The 18510-nt window shown below is 38.5% G+C and overlaps 1 protein-coding gene across 13 annotated transcripts in view; it reads left to right on the forward strand.

The window, feature by feature from the left end:
• Positions 1-18510, forward strand: part of TNRC6C (trinucleotide repeat containing adaptor 6C) — a 177013-nt gene that overhangs the window by 113389 nt on the left and 45114 nt on the right. For 8 of the 13 annotated variants that reach the window (XM_070739827.1, XM_070739832.1, XM_070739828.1 and 5 more), the window contains 5 exons: positions 8704-8913; positions 9161-9330; positions 9635-9715; positions 15718-15775; positions 16069-16214. In XM_070739827.1, the coding sequence (XP_070595928.1) occupies positions 8704-8913; positions 9161-9330; positions 9635-9715; positions 15718-15775; positions 16069-16214 (665 nt within the window). The remainder of the gene's footprint in view (positions 1-8703; positions 8914-9160; positions 9331-9634; positions 9716-15717; positions 15776-16068; positions 16215-18510) is intronic. The other 5 variants (XM_070739829.1, XM_070739830.1, XM_070739834.1 and 2 more) reach the window with 1 other exon arrangement.

The following is an 18510-nucleotide window of genomic DNA, read 5'->3' on the forward strand; positions in this document are numbered from 1 at the left end:
TTAGACTTATATACCGCTTTACAGTCCTCTGTAACAGAGTCAGCATATTTCCCCCAACAATTTCAGTTTTTACCACCTCAGAAGGATGGAAGACTATGTCAATCTTGAGTCTGGTGAGATTTGAACTACTAAATTGAGCTTGTATGTTCTACTGTTTTCTAAGTGGAAGTTTCATATTTTATTGCAGCTCACTCTGATTGTGGAAAAGTGAAATATAAATTATTTTAATAAATAAGGGATATCCAGTTAGCACACCTAAAGATGAAATGTTTTGTGGTAGTTTCTTTAAAGCACTATTGCGAAGTCAGAAATTATATTAATCCCATCACTGTAAATAATGACAAGTATGTTTTAAATAATAATTTAATCAGTGGAAATTGATTTTCTAGAAAAACATATAGTAGTTCTAAGGAAGATTCTTGATTTAGATCCTTATTAAGTCTGAAGATTTGTAGGAAAGGAATGCTAAAAACATAATTTATCATTATGGAACTAAAAGTTAGGCTTTATTTTCTGCTAAAAGTAATTAATGGATTTTTTCCTGAACTATAAGGAAATAGTTGCATGTATCCAATACTAATGCAATACAGTGATCCCCCGATTATCGCGAGGGTTCCGTTCCAGGACCCCTCGCGATGATCGATTTTTCGCGAAGTAGCGCTGCGGAAGTAAAAACACCATCTACGCATGCGCAGATGGTGTTTTTACTTCCACCGCCGCCCGCCCTTCGCCCGCCATTGCCAGCTCCGCTTTCCAGCTGAGAAGCGGAGCGGGGGGTGTCCCGAAGCGCGCGTGCGCTTGCGGACACCCTAGCTCCGCTTCTCAGCTGGGAAGAAGAGCTGGGGTATCCCCGCGCTTGCGCGCGCCATCCACCATTGCCAGCTCCGCTTCCCAGCTGAGAAGCAGAGCTGGGGGTGTCCCGAAGCGCGCGCGCGCGTGCGGACACCCTATCTCCGCTTCTCAGCTGGGAAGCAGAGCTGGGGTATCCCCGCGCTCGCGCGCGCCGTCTGCCATTGCCAGCTCTGCTTCCCAGCTGAGAAGCGGAGCTGGGGGTGTCCCGAAGCGCGCGCGCGCGTGCGGACACCCTAACTCCGCTTCTCAGCTGGGAAGCAGAGCTGGGGTATCCCCGCGCTCGCGCGCGCCGTCCGCCATTGCCAGCTCCGCTTCTCAGCTGGGAAGCAGAGCTGGGGTATCCCCGCGCTCGCGCGTGCCGCCCACCCGCCCCGTTGCTCGCACCGCCGCTGTCTTACCGGGGCAAGTGGGGGAAGACCCAGGGAAGCCTCTGCCCGGCGGGGAAACTCCACCATCTACGCATGCGTGGAAGGGCACGCATGCGCAGATGGTGGAGTTTACTTCCGGGTTGAAAACTCGCGATATAGCCATTTCGCAGTGATCGGGGTCGCGAAAACCGGGGGATCACTGTATTACTGGCAACTCACTGAAAAAGAAAGAGCAATATATCCATAAATATCATTATCTGTCATTTTTCTCATTTATTGAATACATTTAGCCTTTTTCAATTCATGCTTAGAACTTGAATAATTGTGTTGCTGATTTTAAATGAAGAGGACAGAAAAATAGACAATAGTTCCTCAATTCCCTACCCCCAATCAATCAATTACTTATTTATCTTCAAATTCTGAATACACAAAGAGATGGTGTTTTCCTTCTTCTACTCCCAGATGATTTGAAATGATTAATATGCTCTTTCTTTTTTACAGAGCAGGGGTCCCCAAACTTGGCAACTTTAAGACTTGTTGACTTCAACTTGAAGTCCACAAATCTTAAAGTTGCCAAGTTTGAAGACTTCTGTTACAGAGCTTCTAGTAAAAAAAGAAAACCTTTTGTAATATCATTTCTCTTTCCCTCCCTCTCCTCTCTTTTTCTTCCCCCCTTTCCTTCCCCTCCTCTCTTTCCCCTCTCCCATCACTTTCTCTTCCCCTTCTCTTTCCCAATCTCTTTCCTTCTCTCCTACTCTTTCTCTTTCTTCCCCCTCTCTCCTTTCTCATTCTTCCCCCCTCCCTCTCCTCTTTCTCTCCCTCTGTCTTCCCCTCTTTATTTCTTCCCCCTTCCTCCCTCTTCCTCTCCCTCCTCTTTCTTTTTCCCCTTTCTCTTTTCCTTCCTCTCTTCCTCTCCCTCTCTTTCTCTCACTCTTTCTTTGTTTCTGTCTCTTTCCCTTTCTCTTCCATCCCCTCTCTTTCTCCCCTGGGGGGTGTCTTCCCACCCCAGATCTGTCGTGTTTCTTACCATTGTTTCTGGGACTAAAAAAGTCACGTGAAACAGTCTTTAAGTGTAATTTAGCTTGCTTCCCAATGGAGGAAACAGGATCCTCTCCTCCTCCTAGAGTCCTGATAGCCACGTTGGGTGAGGAGGTGTATGTGCTGGGGTTGTTGCTGCCCCAGTTGCTACTGCCTCTTCTTTGCCACTTTCCCCCACCCCTGGCTCACCTGTTTCTTTAAAATTATGCCTCTTTCTCCCCACGCATGCTCTACCCCCACCCACTCCCAGGCCATCCTGAAATGAGCCTGTCCTTGGTAGAAAGTGCACATGGCAGGCTCTTCTCAAGGGCCCGAGCGGGACAAAGTAATTAGGAAAGGATGGGGTGGGGGAAATAAAGTAAGGATGAGGGATGCAGACATCACAGATCACCTCCTGGATGGGGGTTGGTAACGAGCTGCCTGCAGCTCCTTTTTCACACCATAAACCCTCGCTGCCCAAACCTGTGCAGGGAAACACCCCGGGAGTTCCAAGACACCCCAATCTCGAGTTTTTTTCTACATGGCTTTTACCAGCCTGGGGGGGGGGGGGAGCGGGTTATCTGTAATTCACTTTTCAAACCCATCCACATCCCCACCGTCCAAATCTGTACAGGGAAACTCCCCAGGAGTTCTTGGACACCCCAGCCCTGCCCCTCTCGGCTCCGATATGCATGTCTGTCTTCGATCCTGATGGGATCTCCAGCTGCAGCAATGCTAGAAGGAAGGTTCCAGAGTGGGGGCAGCGGCACTTCAGGAGGGCGGCCCTTGGGGCCATTGAAAAGCACACTGTAAGAAGTTGCCGTTTTAGGTCGTCCCAGTCCAGAAAATACTGCAGAGAAACTATCGAGAGCGCTGGCAGGCCTCTCTGTCTAGACGAGCCCAGGAGTGATGGCAAGAAAGTGCTGAAACTCGACTTCTGCACATGGGCAGAAGAACAATAAAACCTGGAAAACATTTTTAAAAATTCAAAAAAAAAAGTCAGTGCCCACATACCGGTACTGACCGATCCAGTTTGGTGATGTCATCGTGACATCACCAGTGGGTCATTTGCGATGCTGCGATTTCGCTGAGGCTTGCCTCGCTGGGAAACCCCACCTCTGGATTTACGTTGCCAGCGAAGCACCCGTTTTTGCGATGCTGGGATTCCCGTGGAAGCCTGGAGGTGGGGTTTCCCATGGAGGGGAACCTCAGGGAATCCCAGCAGTGCAAAAACAGGCACTTCAGCTGGCAAAAGGGGTGAATTTTGGGCTTGCATACATTAATCGCTTTTCCATTGATTCCTATGAAAAACATTGTTTCGTCTTACGAACTTTTTACCTTACGAACCTTGTCCTGGAACCAATTAGGTTGGTAAGACGAGGTATCACTGTACCTAATAATCTGGAATAAAATAGAAATGTGTCCATGGAATATCTGCAGAAAAGTGAGTATAAACCATATGAAGTAAGCAAATAAATACACTGCTCAAAAAAATAAAGGGAACACTTAAACAACACAATATAACTCCAAATAAATCAAACTTCTGTGAAATCAAACAGCCCACTTAAGAAGCAACATTCAACTTTGTACAGAACAAAGTACAGTATTCAATGAGAATATTTCATTCATTCAGATCTAGGATTTGTTATTTGAGAGTTCCCTTTATTTTTTTGAACAGTATATTTTAATCAAAGGAATAAGGATTAAGCCAATAAGCTGCATGTGTGCTTAAGCAATTGAAAGCAGATTAGGAGCAACTGCATTATTTATCCAAATATTCTCCTACCAATAACAATACTTCCAGGCCTAATAAAGGTAGCAGAAAGGAAACTTTTCTGCCAGTCCCTTTGGCTCATTGATTACAAAGTTAGGGGCGGCATACAAATCGAATAAATAATAATAATAATAATAATAATAATAATAATAATAATAATAATACATATTTTGCTTATTGCAACCTCCATAGATTGATAAAGATTCACACTTATTGGTTAACTAAAAGGCAAAAAAATAACATATACAACATCAAACTGTAGAGGGGGAGAAAAATGGTTCTGATAAAAATATGGAGAAATAAAATATTTAATCAAGCTGCAACATAAAGACAGAAGATGTAGAGGTCAAGCATGTAAATATTCTTAGATTATCTACTGTAGCACTGGGTGCTACAACCCTTTTCCCAATCTTCAACCCTCTTCCCAAAATCTCATCATAGCTATCCATAGTCAGATCTGTAGGCTTCTCTTTATAGCTACATCAGAAGCTGAAGACTGTTTGGTGTTTTCATGCAGTCCATCTTTTATTCCTCCAAAGATTTGTAGAGTAAAACAGCTTTTGATAATAGCATCAGCAGCCTTTCAAATGCTTTCAGAATTTTCTTCATTGTCTGTTCAACAGTCCTGAAGTAGTATTTGCCATCATTATGGCAACAGACTCTTAAGGGCACTCTAGTTACCCTGTCTGGGTCTAAGGAAAGACTCCTAAAGCATTTAAAAAAAACCTATGTGGGCACTAGGTGCCAAGATAACAAAAGCAATTTTGATGAATAAGTACTGTACTCTGTACTCTGTCACTTTTCCTAATCCATTGTCTAGTTCAGCGGTCTGCAACTTTAAATAAACACTCAGAGAGCCATTTGGAAGTATGCAGTGGAATACCCCAAGGTTCTGTTTTAGGCCCAGTTTAGTTTAGTTTAGTTTAGTTTAGTTTAGTTTAGTTAGATTTGTATGCCGCCCCTCTCCGAAGACTCGGGGCGGCTAACAACAATGAAGAAAACAATGTAACAAATCTAATATTAAAAAGTCATCTAAAAACCCCAATTTAAGAGACCAATCATACCAACAAGCATACCATGTATAAATTCTATAAGCCTAGGGGAAGGGAGAAAAAAGTTTCAATTCCCCCATGCCTGATGACAGAGGTGGGTTTTAAGGAGCTTGCGAAAGGCAAGGAGGGTGGGGGCAACTCTGATATCTGGGGGAAGCTGGTTCCAGAGGGTCAGGGCCGCCACAGAGAAGGCTCTTCTCCTGGGTCCCGCCAAATGACATTGTTTAGTCGACGGGACCCGGAGAAGGCCAACTCTGTGGGACCTAACCGGTCGCTGGAATTCGTGCGGCAGAAGGCGGTCCCGGAGATATTCTGGTCCGATGCCATGAAGGCACACTCTTTAATATCTTCATCAATGACTTGGACAAAGGGATAGATGGGGAAGTCATAAAATTTGCAGATGACCAACTCTCCAGAAGATAGGGTCAAGATACAGAAGGATCTTGACAGATTTGAACATTGAGCCTTATCAAACAAAATGAAACTCAATGGTGAAAAATGTAAGGTTCTACATCTAGGCAAGAAAAACAAAATGCGCAGATACAGTATATCTGGTACCTTGTTCAACAGTATTAACTGTGAGAGGAATCTTGGAGTCTTAGTGGACAACCCTTTAAATATGAGCCAGCAGTGTGCAGCAGCTGCCAAAAAAGCCAACACAGTTCTAGGCTGCATTAACAGACGTATAGAATCAAGATCACGTGAAGTATTAATGCCACTATATAATGCTTTGGTAAGGCCACACATGGAATACTATATTCAGTTTTGGTCACCACAATGTAAAAAGGATGTTGAGACTCTAGAAAGAGTGCAGAGAAGAGCAACAAAGATAATTAGGAGACTGGAGGCTAAAACATATGAAGAATGATGGCAGGAAGTGGGTATGCAGGTCTAGGGGAGACATGATAGCAGTGTTCCAAAATCTCAGGGGTTGCCACAAAGAAGAGGGAATCAGGATATTCTCCAAAGCAACTGAGGGTAGAACAAGAAGCAATGGGTGGGAACTAATCAAGAAAAAAAGCAACTTAGAACTAAGGGGAAAGTTCCTGGCAGTTAGAACAATTAATCAGTGGAACAGCTTGCCTCTAGAAGTTGTGAATGCTCCAACACTGGAAGTTTTTAAGATGTTGGATAACCCTTTGTTTGAAGTAGTGTAGGGTCTTCTGCCCAAGCAGGAGGTTGGACTATAAGACCTCCAAGGCCCATTTCCAACTCTGTTGTTGTTTATTTATTTATTTATTTATTCAATGTTTATGCCGCCCTTCTCCTTAGACTCAGGGCGGCTTACAACCTGTTAGCAATAGCACTTTTTTTAACAGAGCTAGGCTATTGCCCCCACAATCCGGGTCCTCATTTTACCCACCTCGGAAGGATGGAAGGCTGAGTCAACCTTGAGCCGGTGATGAGATTTGAACCGCTGACCTTCAGATCTACAAGTCAGCTTCAGTGGCCTGCAGTACAGCACTCTACCTGCTGCGCCACCCCGGCTCTTATTTGTTGTTATTATTATTATAAAAGACCTGAATGCCTAATTTGTTGGTTTAGAATAATTTTATTAATGTCTTTCTTTGCTTGGTTGTAGTGTTTTGTATACATTTGTAAATAGTGCAAATAGCCATAGTTATTCTTAAAACAATAATAAAATTTGGATTCCCCACTCCCAGGATTCAAATATCAGTTCCACTCAACTTATTTAAGATTTTTCATACTATCAGTATGACTTGCAATTTTTTTTTCTAATCAGTTTGATCTCTGGAGAACTTTACAAACTATGAGTGTCTTAATGGATGTTATTGTTGTCATATAATTATAACTAATTTGGCATGGCATGAACTCCCTTATTGTGAGTAATAATTTACACAATATGTGGTTCACTACACAATGTATTTAGCAATTATTTATATCTTACAGATTGATTGTTTTTAATAATTACTGAATTTAAAGAGAACTATGGGAAACCATTCTTTTTCTTTAACAAAAGTAGATGTTCTAGTGTTATTATAGTATTGATCCTAATTCAATAGAGAAGCTGAAAGCTTTTAAAAGAATACATTTTAGAACATTTCAATATCTTCCCAGCAGCTGTTTTTAAAGGGGAAATATTTTTTTTACAAACTTGGGCTATGCTGCTTTGGAGAAGAATCCATTCAACCTGTCATATTTTTTCTTCGGTAAAGTGGAAGTTCCAGTTTATACCTCCTTATTTGACAAAGTAACCTGTGAATTACGATTTATTTTATCAGACTTCTACTATTTTATTTCCTTGAAGTTTCTCTATTTACATAGTATTTACTATCTATTTAGTGACTTCCTTCATAACATTTAATTGTACTTAATTTCCTGAATGGTAATATTATTGTGGCAAGATATGGTTACATAATAAATCAGCTAGTAAAGTTTTTTTTAAAAAATTAAATCCTGTTAGGAGCAATCTCAAATCTATATATGAACACATGTTCCTTACTTCGCAACTCCTACTTTATGAAACACTCCTATCCTATTCTGCTATGATTTTCTCATTAGTTATTTTTTGCAGTTTTCCCATTAGCCCATTATTCCTTATTCCATTGCTTTTTATGTCTTTCACCAATTTTTCAAAAACTTTCTACTTTAGTACCAATTTTTTTAAGGCCATATTATGTAACATGGCTCTTTTGTTTGAAAATAAAGTCAACCAGATTCTGGGTTTCTGATTCCAATCAGTTTTAATGTACAATGTGCTAGATAGACCATATTATCCTTGTGATAAGCTTCTAAAGTCATTTCTTGTTCTTGGATAAGGACTTGTCCAAATGTTTCCAACTGATGGATAAACAGGGATTTCACTACCCTAGTTTTGAGATGTACACTATTGAAGAGATGCCATTCTGTAGATGGCCCAGAAATAACTTGCCTTTTTATATATTTGACTACAAGATGTTGGAATACTTTACCAAAATAACAATACAATTGAACTTACTTCCTTACATACAATAACTGTTGTCAGACTGGCTTATTCAAAATAGTCAGTTTATGGGTTAAAATTATTGTTTCATGATATATGGAACAAGGGTTTTTGCTGTGTTGAAAATAGAGTATGTTAGGTATGTTGAGTTATTTATAAAATTAATAAAGGTGATATACAAGTAATATATAAAAACAAGTGTGTTAAATTTAATAGTTTTAAATTTTACATCAAATGTTTAAGAATAGCACATAGCATTAAAAAACAATTAAAAATCAGAGAGAAAAAGTGTATTTTAAAAGTCCTTTTAAAAGTTATGAATGAAGACAGCACTGTTTTTCTCAGAGTGAATTTCACAGCTTTGCTTTAAATTATTTGGAAAATTCTTGTGATTTCAGTCATCCAAATGAATGAGTAGATGCTTTTGTTTATTATGGAAGTGTAATATTTTTATCATTTAGTTATAAGTTAATAAAACTTATATTTTTATAACTTAGTAATTTGTGAAAGGATTTAGCAAAGAATTCTTATTGTAGTGTAGTGATTCTTGAATCTTCCTTTAACAAGAGGTGACTGAACTTTATATGAGCTTTCTTCAAGTTGTCCATAATTTTTAAGTAAAATGATTAAACGTGTCAGTTTAACAATTAATTATGTGTTTTGCCTTCAACATGGTTTTTCAATTTCTGATTTCAGCAGGTTGGGGAGAGATGCCTGCTGTCCATGCAAAGCCTGAAGCTTCATGGGGAGAACCTCCCTCCCCTTCTGCTGCAGTTGATAATGGCACTTCAGCCTGGGGGAAGCCCCCTAGCAGTGGTACAGGGTGGGGAGATAACTCTGCTGAGTCAGCAGGGACATATGGAAGAGTGAGCGCGCCAGCTGCTGCCCCAGCACTGTGCAAACCAGGTAAAATCTGTAATCCATTGATTGGTTTGGCTTTTCCATTCTTTTTCAATTTAAATAGATATTCTTTTATGTTATGGAAGTTGAAAGATGTGTCAGCATCTAGAATGGCTGTCCTTTTTATTGAGTCATCTGTAAACTCTCCAATTGAATACCAGTAAAGTAAAATATGGTGTTGCTATGATTACAGATGGCACAATTTAAAGAGATTAGGGAAGTTTGCTTAAATCTTCCCTTTTCCCCCCCACAGCTTCTAAATCTTCTATGCAAGAAGGCTGGGGCAGTGGTGGAGATGAAGTAAATCTCAGTACAAGTCAGTGGGAAGATGAAGAAGGAGATATGTGGAATAATACTGCTTCACAAGAGAGCAATTCCTCTTGTAACTCCTGGGGGAATGTCCCAAAGAAAGGACTTCAGAAGGTAGGACTGAAACAGCTGCGTTACAAATATCAACAAGTTAATAGTCAAATGGTTCAAATAATGATACTGCTTTTTACTATATAACTCAAATCAATTATTACTATTACAGGCCAGCATATTTTATTGTTATATGGAAGAGAAGCATTTCTTTGTTTTGTTGATGTTATTGTTACTGTATGGGCCAGATACTCCAAATATGCTTAACAAAACTAATTCTAAGCAGCATGTATTTTGTGGGACCATACGTTTTTTATTAAAACCATATTATAGAATTTGGTTTTCTTATTTCTTTTCATTTTCCTAGGGCATGAAGACACCTAGTAAGCAAGATGAGGCCTGGATCATGAATCGTCTGATAAAACAGCTTACAGACATGGGCTTCCCAGTAAGTTATATTCAAATTTCAACATATTCTAAATGTGAAGTTGATTATCTTCTAAGCAATACATAACATGTCATTAAGATCAGACTCTAGGTGAGTTGACAAAAAATTAGCTGATAAATTTTTTAAAAAATACAGAGCATATCTAGCAGACTAGAGGCAATATCATGGAGTGGGGGACAGAAAGGAGATAAAGTTGAAACTCATGTCCAAACTTTTGTCCAAATGAAGCACTGTTGTACATATTGAAGGAGACTGAGCTTGGGTCACAGTGCTCCTTTTGTCATATTTATGAAAGCAATTAATGCCTGGGATTAGTGGCTCTCAATTTTTATTCTGAAAAAATTGTCAGAAAGCTGGTTAAAGGTAAAAAAATGTAGCGTGTAGAAGTTGGTAACTTGTTAGAAACCAGTTTCCTTTTACAAAATTAAATCATATCAATCTCTGAGAATTATATTTTTCTTTTGAAAAGATTTTTTAAAAATCAGATTAAAGACTGATGAGGATATATTTTTATATGAGTTGTAGATTACCTGAGAAAGTCAATGTAATTAGTAACTGATTACAAAACAAAATATTTATTAGTTTTGCAGATTCTTTTGTATGTCCAGTGCAACATTTTTTCCCATGCCATTCTTCCAGTCTGTCATTTTTAAATCGGCTTTCAAAGTAGTCGCAATCAAGTCAGATAATCCTTGTCCTCTTAGACACAGATAAAATTAGCTTCTGTTTTCATTCAAAAATATCCTTCAATATATCCAATGTTAATATATTTTGTTTTATTTTGTGGCCTCGGATTAACAACATCTGACTTAATAACCCATACTTACGAATAAGCTGCCTATTACTAAAACACATTGTCCTTTCTCAAGCCAATAAACCACTAAATCTTTAGAATATTTTTATGATCTACTGAAGCTGTGTGTTTTAATATACAGTCTGTTTTCAATAGTTCTTTAAAACATTGCACAATTTCAGCCATTCATTGGCTTGATGAAGATGAATGCCATCCACCATTTTGAATAATGGACAACCCATTTGTAAGTAAGAGTTTTCACTTACATACAAATTCAAGTGAATGACAGAATTAGGAATCAAACTCGTTCTTTACCTGGAGGGCTGCCTGTATTAGCAAGTTGAATAAGTTAAAATTAAGTTTAAAAATCTTGCTCAAAGTAACAAGGTATTCAGCTGCAAATTTGTGAAAGAGAAAGGAGGGATTGGGTGCAATCCTAAAACATCAGCATTGATAAAATCACCTTCGATCAATTGCAAAAGATGGCTTTGCTTGGAATGGCTTACATCCCATGACAATACCTTTCACATTATCCCAGGTCATTGAGAAAGACTCAACAGGTGGATTAAAAATCCCAACTCTTGTCTAAACATCTGGCTGACTATGTGATGGACCAGAATTTATTAAATTTGTATGCTGCCCAAGTCTCAGTGATTCCAAGTGATTCACAACAGTCAAAGAAATTACAACAAAATCAATAAAAGTTAAAAATTAGCAAGAATGATAAAATGTGCAGTCTCATTCTCCCTTGCCAAAAGCCTGGTTGAAAAAAAGAAGTAAATGAGAGATAATTAGGAGGGGGGGAAATCAAAAGAATTGATGTACGGAGAAATCTGTGTAAATCCTTTCGTTGTTCTGTAGATTATTTGAAGTGGATTGTGTTAGGGTATGGTATGCAGTTTGGGTGTGGCATTTAGTTTTTTTGTTTTGTAATCTAGTATTTATAGTTTCAGGATTTTACTATTTTTTATTGCATATTAATTTTTGTCTTTTTATTACAGTGATCCCCCGTTTATTGCGTCCCCAACCATTGCGAACAGGGTACTTCGCGATTTTTCAACCCGGAAGTCAAAATACCATCTACGCATGCGTGCCCGTTTTTTCTATGGGCACGCATGCGTAGATGGCAACCGGGAGATCAGCTGCTGGGCGGCTTCCCCGGGTCTTCCCCCTCTTGCTGGCGTCAGCGAGGAGTTTCCCCACCGCCCACGCAAACTCCTCGCTGCCGCCCGCCCTTCGCCCGCCCACGCCGTTCATTCTCGCCGCTTTCGAGCTGAGTCCTGAAGCGAATTCGCTCCCGGACTCAGCTCGAAAGTGCCGAGAGTCAGCGTGGACAAGCCGTTCGTTGGCGCTGGCTATCGGTGCTTTTGAGCTGAGTCCGGAAGCGAATTCGCTCCCGGACTCAGCTCGAAAGCGCCGAGAGTCAGCGTGGACAAGCCGTTCGTTGGCGCTGGCTATCGGCGCTTTTGAGCTGAGTCCGGAAGCGAATTCGCTCCCGGACTCAGCTCGAAAGCGCCGAGAGTCAGCATGGACAAGCCGTTCGTTGGCGCTGGCTATCGGCGCTTTTGAGCTGAGTCTGGAAGTGAATTCGCTCCCGGACTCAGCTCGAAAGCGCCGAGAGCCAGCGTGGACAAGCCGTTCGTTGGCGCTGGCTATCGGCGCTTTTGAGCTGAGTCCGGAAGCGAATTCGCTCCCGGACTCAGCTCGAAAGCGCCGAGAGCCAGCGCCCCCCGGACCCCCAACCCGGGTTTGGGGGGCTGCTAGGAAGCCCCCCATGCCGGCGGCAAACAGCCGCGCCGCCCCCAATCTTCGGCTCCTCGCTAGCGCTGTGGGAGTAAAAACACCATCTGCACATGCGCAGATGGTGTTTTTACTTCCGCAGCGCTACTTCGCGAAAACCCGCTCGTTGCGGGGGGTCCTGGAACGGAACCCTCGCAACGAGCGGGGGATCACTGTATTAGTATTCTTTGTTTTAAAACAGTGCAAAATGCAGATAAAATACCAAGAAAACAACACAAGAGCAAACTATTCTTAAAGTTAAAAAGCAAACAAACAAATGAAAAAAATCTATATATTAAACTTACAGCCATTAGTTTACTTAAAATACTTTATAATGCTATAGTACAATCAGGTACAAAATATTGTTTAAAATATAAAATATGTGCTAAAGAAAAACATACTGCTTCATCCTTTGGTATAAAATGTTGCCTTTTCCAGAACGGATACTGTAAATTGCACATTTCTAAAATTCAGTTCAATTTCAATTTCAATTTATTAGATTTGTATGCCGCCCCTCTCCGAAGACTTAGCTAATCTAATATCTAGAATCATGTTATTTTTCCAATTTCTCATTATTATTCTTAGACATCTCACTATAGTCATAATTCCTTACAGCTAGTCTGATTCCAAAGCTTTTGATAAATAATTCAACATCACATTAACTTGTTTAACATTTAAAGGTTTCCCCATAAATCTATTTATGTGCATTAAGATACTATTTCAGAAAAGTATCATATGTTCAATGAACCCTTAATAATTATTTTTTGTTTTACATCTTCAACAAGAAAGTTTGATGTTTTTTGAGTATATTCCTTGGAGTGTTCCCATTTACTATAAATATAATTATTTTTATGAACCATTTAATTTGAAATCTGTTGATACCATTTTAACATTTATATATTAAGCCTTTGAAGGCCATTTTGGCTCTTTCAGTTCTTTGGTCCATGTTTGAAATATCCTAGTAGAGTCTACGTTACACATATTCTTGATTTTTGATCAAGCTATGTTATGGATTTATCTTCTGAAAGCACCTCTGCCTCTATTACATATTTCTATACAATTGTTTTAAAAGGATAAAGCTCCTGGCCTAAGTGATTTTTCAATGGAATGGTGCAATACATTTGCAAATTTTCTGGCCATGTACAATCCCAGTGTGTTAAAAACTTAATAGTTTAGTTAAAAAAATTAATGTATTGGATGTACCTAAATATAATGGACTTCAAGCAAAGAACCCAGTTCAAAAATTATTTTATTAAAAAAACAACCTTCATTTCAACCCTGAGCTACAAATAATCTATAGAATGGACTATATTTTTTTAAACAAATGATGATTAGATATGATCTTCTAAGGAATTGTTTTCATTAGATTACAGTTCATTATTTGAAACTCTGCACTAAAGTAATAATAAATCAAATTACTTCTGACTACCCCCTTTTGCCCTTGCTATTTAATTCGATTGTTGAACCTTTAGCTGATATTGTAAGGCAATCTTTGGACATTAAAGGCACTATGTTTGCAAATTGTGTACAAACAATTTTTTGTGTACAAACAATATGCTGATGATATTTTATAGATTTGGAGAAGTATTTCATTTTTTTTCCTAATTTTATAAAGATACTACAGTATTTCAGAAAATACTGTGGCTATAAGATTAACTAGGATAAAACTTGCTTACTTCCCTTTGGCTCTAACATCACAGAGTTATATAGAGTTATATGATTTTGTCATTTCTATATATTAAGTATCTTGGATTTTATACTTAAAATATTTCTAGATACGTGATGTGAAAATAAATACTTTGAATTTTTTATTTTAAAAATGAACGGGATATAAATAGAGAAAGTAAAATCCCCTTATGTTTGTGGGGTAAAATGAATATTATTAAAATTAATATTCTTCACTTTATTTATGTCCTTAGAGGTACCATAATATGAATACCAAATAAACATTTTCTTCAGATTGACAGGCTACTTAATTTATTTGCAATAGTAGTCCACCAAGGTTTCCATTAGCTAAATTGAAATTACCATTTGAGAATGGTAGCTTTAATTTATCTGATTTGAAAACTATCATTGGGGTTATATTTTATTAGCATTGCAAATTAAAATTTAGTGAAATATAATCCTCTATGGGTTATGTTGGAATTTTATTATTTATTCCCCTTGTGGTCATGACAAGTTCTTAGAACAACATATATTACGAAGTACAATTGTTCCCAGACTGTCAGAATTTGGGGGCCCGTATTGGGGCATAGATTATTTTTTTGAATATTATGAATATTTAACCCTTTGGAAAAATTCTGATTTAAAAATGGGTGGTAAAATGTTATTGGAAAGTATGGGCAAAATCCAGGATAATTTTTTAAATTGTGTAATCATCAAAGCAAGGATTTTTCCCAATTCCCAATTGATTTTTTCTAGTTCCAACAGTTTTCAGCTTAAGCATTTTTTGATGGCTCAGAAAAGGCTAGATCAGGGATGTCAAACTCAGTTTTATTGAGGGCCACATCAGGGTTGTATTTCACCTCGAGGGGCCATAGTGGGTGTGACCAGGGTGGACATGGCCAGCTCAATGTCACTCATATCAGGGGTATCTGTGGTGGCCCAAGCGCTCTGTCAGTAAGAGCAGGCTCCTGGCTCCGTTTTCGGCTGCAACGGCCTCCTGCAACCTTCTGCCAGCAAAAACAGAGCTTGGGAGAACTGCGTGTGGCCCTCACAAGCTCTGTTTTCAGCTGCGATGACTTCCTGCAACTCTCTGCCAGTGAATATGCAGCTTGGAAGGGCCACATGTAGTCCTCCTGAGCTCCATTTTGCCGACAGAGTTATCGTAATCCCATCCTTCACTGTTTCCAGGGTGGCCCCATGGGCCAGATCTATTACATCTATGACACGGGTTATGGGAAATGATTGCCAAACAAACAATTGGCAATCATATTGCTTATTTCCAATTTGTAGGCAATTGTTTCCAGTTAGGGGGCAGACACTGAAACAGGACTGGGGAACTTTTATTTTCCATAGTAAATTTGAAAGCTGGCATCATGGCTATTTCCTATTCCAAATGATTGAATCTAAAATTGATATTTTAAGTTTGCCAGTTTTTTCCAGTTCACCAACTGTTGTACGCCTAGACATTCCTTGATCTGCAGGTCTTGGCATGTGATCATTTATATGTATCTCTTTGCTATGAAAAGCTTTGTTTGCTGTTTCAACATATTAACTTGCTGATTGACCACAGGGCACACTACCTCCCCCATTTTAGTTGCAAACGTCTGAATATTAGCTATTGAAATGTCAATTATTAAGAGGTGATCTCTTAACCTAAGAAGGACAGTATACTTGAGATGCTTGTAAAATGTTCATATATATATATATATAGTTATAAACTCTGTTTTATGTAGTTAGCAACCATCAGATTTTCTTATTTTTGCAGAGAGAGCCAGCAGAAGAGGCCTTAAAGAGTAACAGTATGAATCTAGATCAGGCCATGAGTAAGTACTTTTGTTAATGATATACAGTACCCGTAGCTATGAGTGATGATTGTTCTGTTTCAGTGAAATAAACTGCATTATTTTAAAGCCATTTTGTGTAAGAATTGGGTAGGCTGTAAATCTGTATTAACTCGGTGCTTTGGAATAGCATGTTTATTTTAAATTTCAAGTTTTAAAATGTATTGTTACTAATAAAAGTGTAATGAAAGCAATGTAAATGTAACTTCATCTTGACCTGGATAAAGATTCCTAATTTTCTTGTGACATTTTCATATTTGTCTTACCATTTACAGGCGCTCTGCTGGAAAAGAAGGTGGAAATGGACAAGCGTGGAATGGGAGTAGCTGACTACAATGGAATGGTCACCAAACCCCTTGGCTGCCGCCCACCACCGATCTCCAAAGAGTCTTCCATGGACCGCCCCACCTTCCTTGACAAGGTAGGGGCAGCATTCTGGATTTTAAAAATAAGTAAATAATATTAGATTTGTATGCCGCTCCTCTCCGAGGACTCGGACCATCATCTAATGAAAGATGACAATTGGTGAAAGCTTGATTAACAAATGAGAAAATAATAGAGATGGGTATGCTCTCTGCTTGTCTCCTGTTGATTAATCTCATTCTCTAAACTTTCTAATGTGCTGTAGTAAGATTATAGGAATCAAGAGAATGTCTTAATCAAGAGGGACTCGCATGATTCAGCAAGTTAAAACAATGAAATAACTTTTTCTTTTCTGTCTGTAATTTAAATCCTAGTCTCCTTTAGAGTAGGGAAATAGTCTTTTGGATATAGCCTTCATTTATTTCTTTGTCAAATTTGTGTAACCATTTATCTCACAAAATGTATACAACAGTTGAACAACAAGTAATATAAAAACAAGAAATGTAAAAAATATATAAAATCTAGATTAAAAATAAATATTATAAAAAAATATACAGACCCCCAGCAAAAGAAAAATAACTCTCTAGTACAGTGTTCCCTCGATTTTCGCGGGGGATGCGTTCCAAGACCGTCCGCGAAAGTCGAATTTCCGCGAAGTAGAGATGCGGAAGTAAATACACTGTTTTTGGCTATGAACAGTATCACAAGCCTTCCCTTAACACTAAACCCCTAAGTTACAATTTCCCATTCCCTTAGCAACCATTTAGATTATTACTCACCATGTTTGTTTATTAAAGTTTATTTAAAAAAATGTTTTTTAAAGGCAGACGAAAATTTAGCAATGACATATGACATCATCGGGTGGGAAAAACCGTGGTATAGGGGAAAAAACCATGAAGTATTTTTTTAATTAATATTTTTGAAAAACCGTAGTATAGACGTTCCACGAAGTTCGAACCCACGAAAATCGAGGGAACACTGTATATCTAAGCATATCTACTGGTCCCTGGGAACCTCATATCTGATTATATAACCAAGTCTTGGGACTTTTTCAGAATGTCAAAAGAGTTGGCATCAATCTAATTTCAAGGGGAAGAATGTTCTATGAAGAGGCACTGGGACCCATCATACGTAGGTTCCTAGCTGACGGTATCCATAGTACACTCCCTTTTCCAGATCTAGGCTGCTGTGATTGGGAAGAGATGGTCTCTCAAATATCACAGTCCTATGCCATGAAAGTTTTTAAAAGTTAAAAACAGCATCTTGCAACTAATGCACTAATGCACGCTAAGAATTTAGATAACTACTCAACATCACTGCACTCTGTATCAGTTGATGTTTTCAGATACTCTTCAAGAACAACACTGCATGTAGAGTGCATACAGTAGTTCAATCTGGAAATGGCAATGGTATGAGTGCAAATCCAGGAACAAACACAACTGGAAAATAAGCCAAAGCTTATGCAAAGGCATGTCTTCCTAGCCCTGACTGCCACCTGCTTATCTAGCAGAAGTCACAAGTCTAGGAGGATCCCCAGATTGTGGATGGAGTCTGTCTGCGGCAGTGCAACCCCATCCAGTTTCAAAGTTAGTATATTCCTATAGTAAGCAATTTTAATTATTTCAGAAGAACCAAAATTCAAGAGCAGTTTCCCTAAAAAGCAGGAAGAAAATGTTTTAATCTTAGGAAGCTATAATTAAGACAAAAATGATATTAAAAATCATAAACTTTATATTTAAAATAGAATTTAACTGTTGTTGTTGTTGTAAAAGACATTCTTTTTGCCATGGATTATATAATTATATAAATGAGTCATCTGAGAAGGACGGCATAGAAATCTAATAAATAAATAAATAAATAAAATATGCTAAGTGAAAGATAATTTTACTGTAAATATTGCATATATAGTAGTTATATTTTCTACTAAGTTAAGGGAACTTTTCCCTTTCTTTGTTTTGCATGTGTGTGTGTTCCCTAGCTTGCTTTATATTACTTTGATACTAATTGGCCTTTGAATCCTTTTAATAGTACTGTATTAGTTTTTAATAGGCAGGTAGTAAATATGAATAGAAAGCTCCATAATCAAATTATTGAATTCAATTTCTCCAGTATGTGATCAAATTGATATTTGACATTGCTCTTATCAAAAGCTGATAGATACAAAATAAATGCTAAATTCTAATTCTTTTAGAGTTTTGGTTACCTTTCAAATTAGTTTTATAGATTTTGCTGCCCATATTTAAATTGGCACTTATCAAAGAGATTAACTTTAAAGCCATATGTTAACTTCTTAACAACATTCCATGATATGTTGGATGTAAGTATCAGTTTTACAAAGTAGAATACTCGTGATT

This window comes from Erythrolamprus reginae, chromosome 2 (genome assembly GCF_031021105.1).
Source record: "Erythrolamprus reginae isolate rEryReg1 chromosome 2, rEryReg1.hap1, whole genome shotgun sequence".
NCBI classification, from domain to species: domain Eukaryota; kingdom Metazoa; phylum Chordata; class Lepidosauria; order Squamata; family Dipsadidae; genus Erythrolamprus; species Erythrolamprus reginae.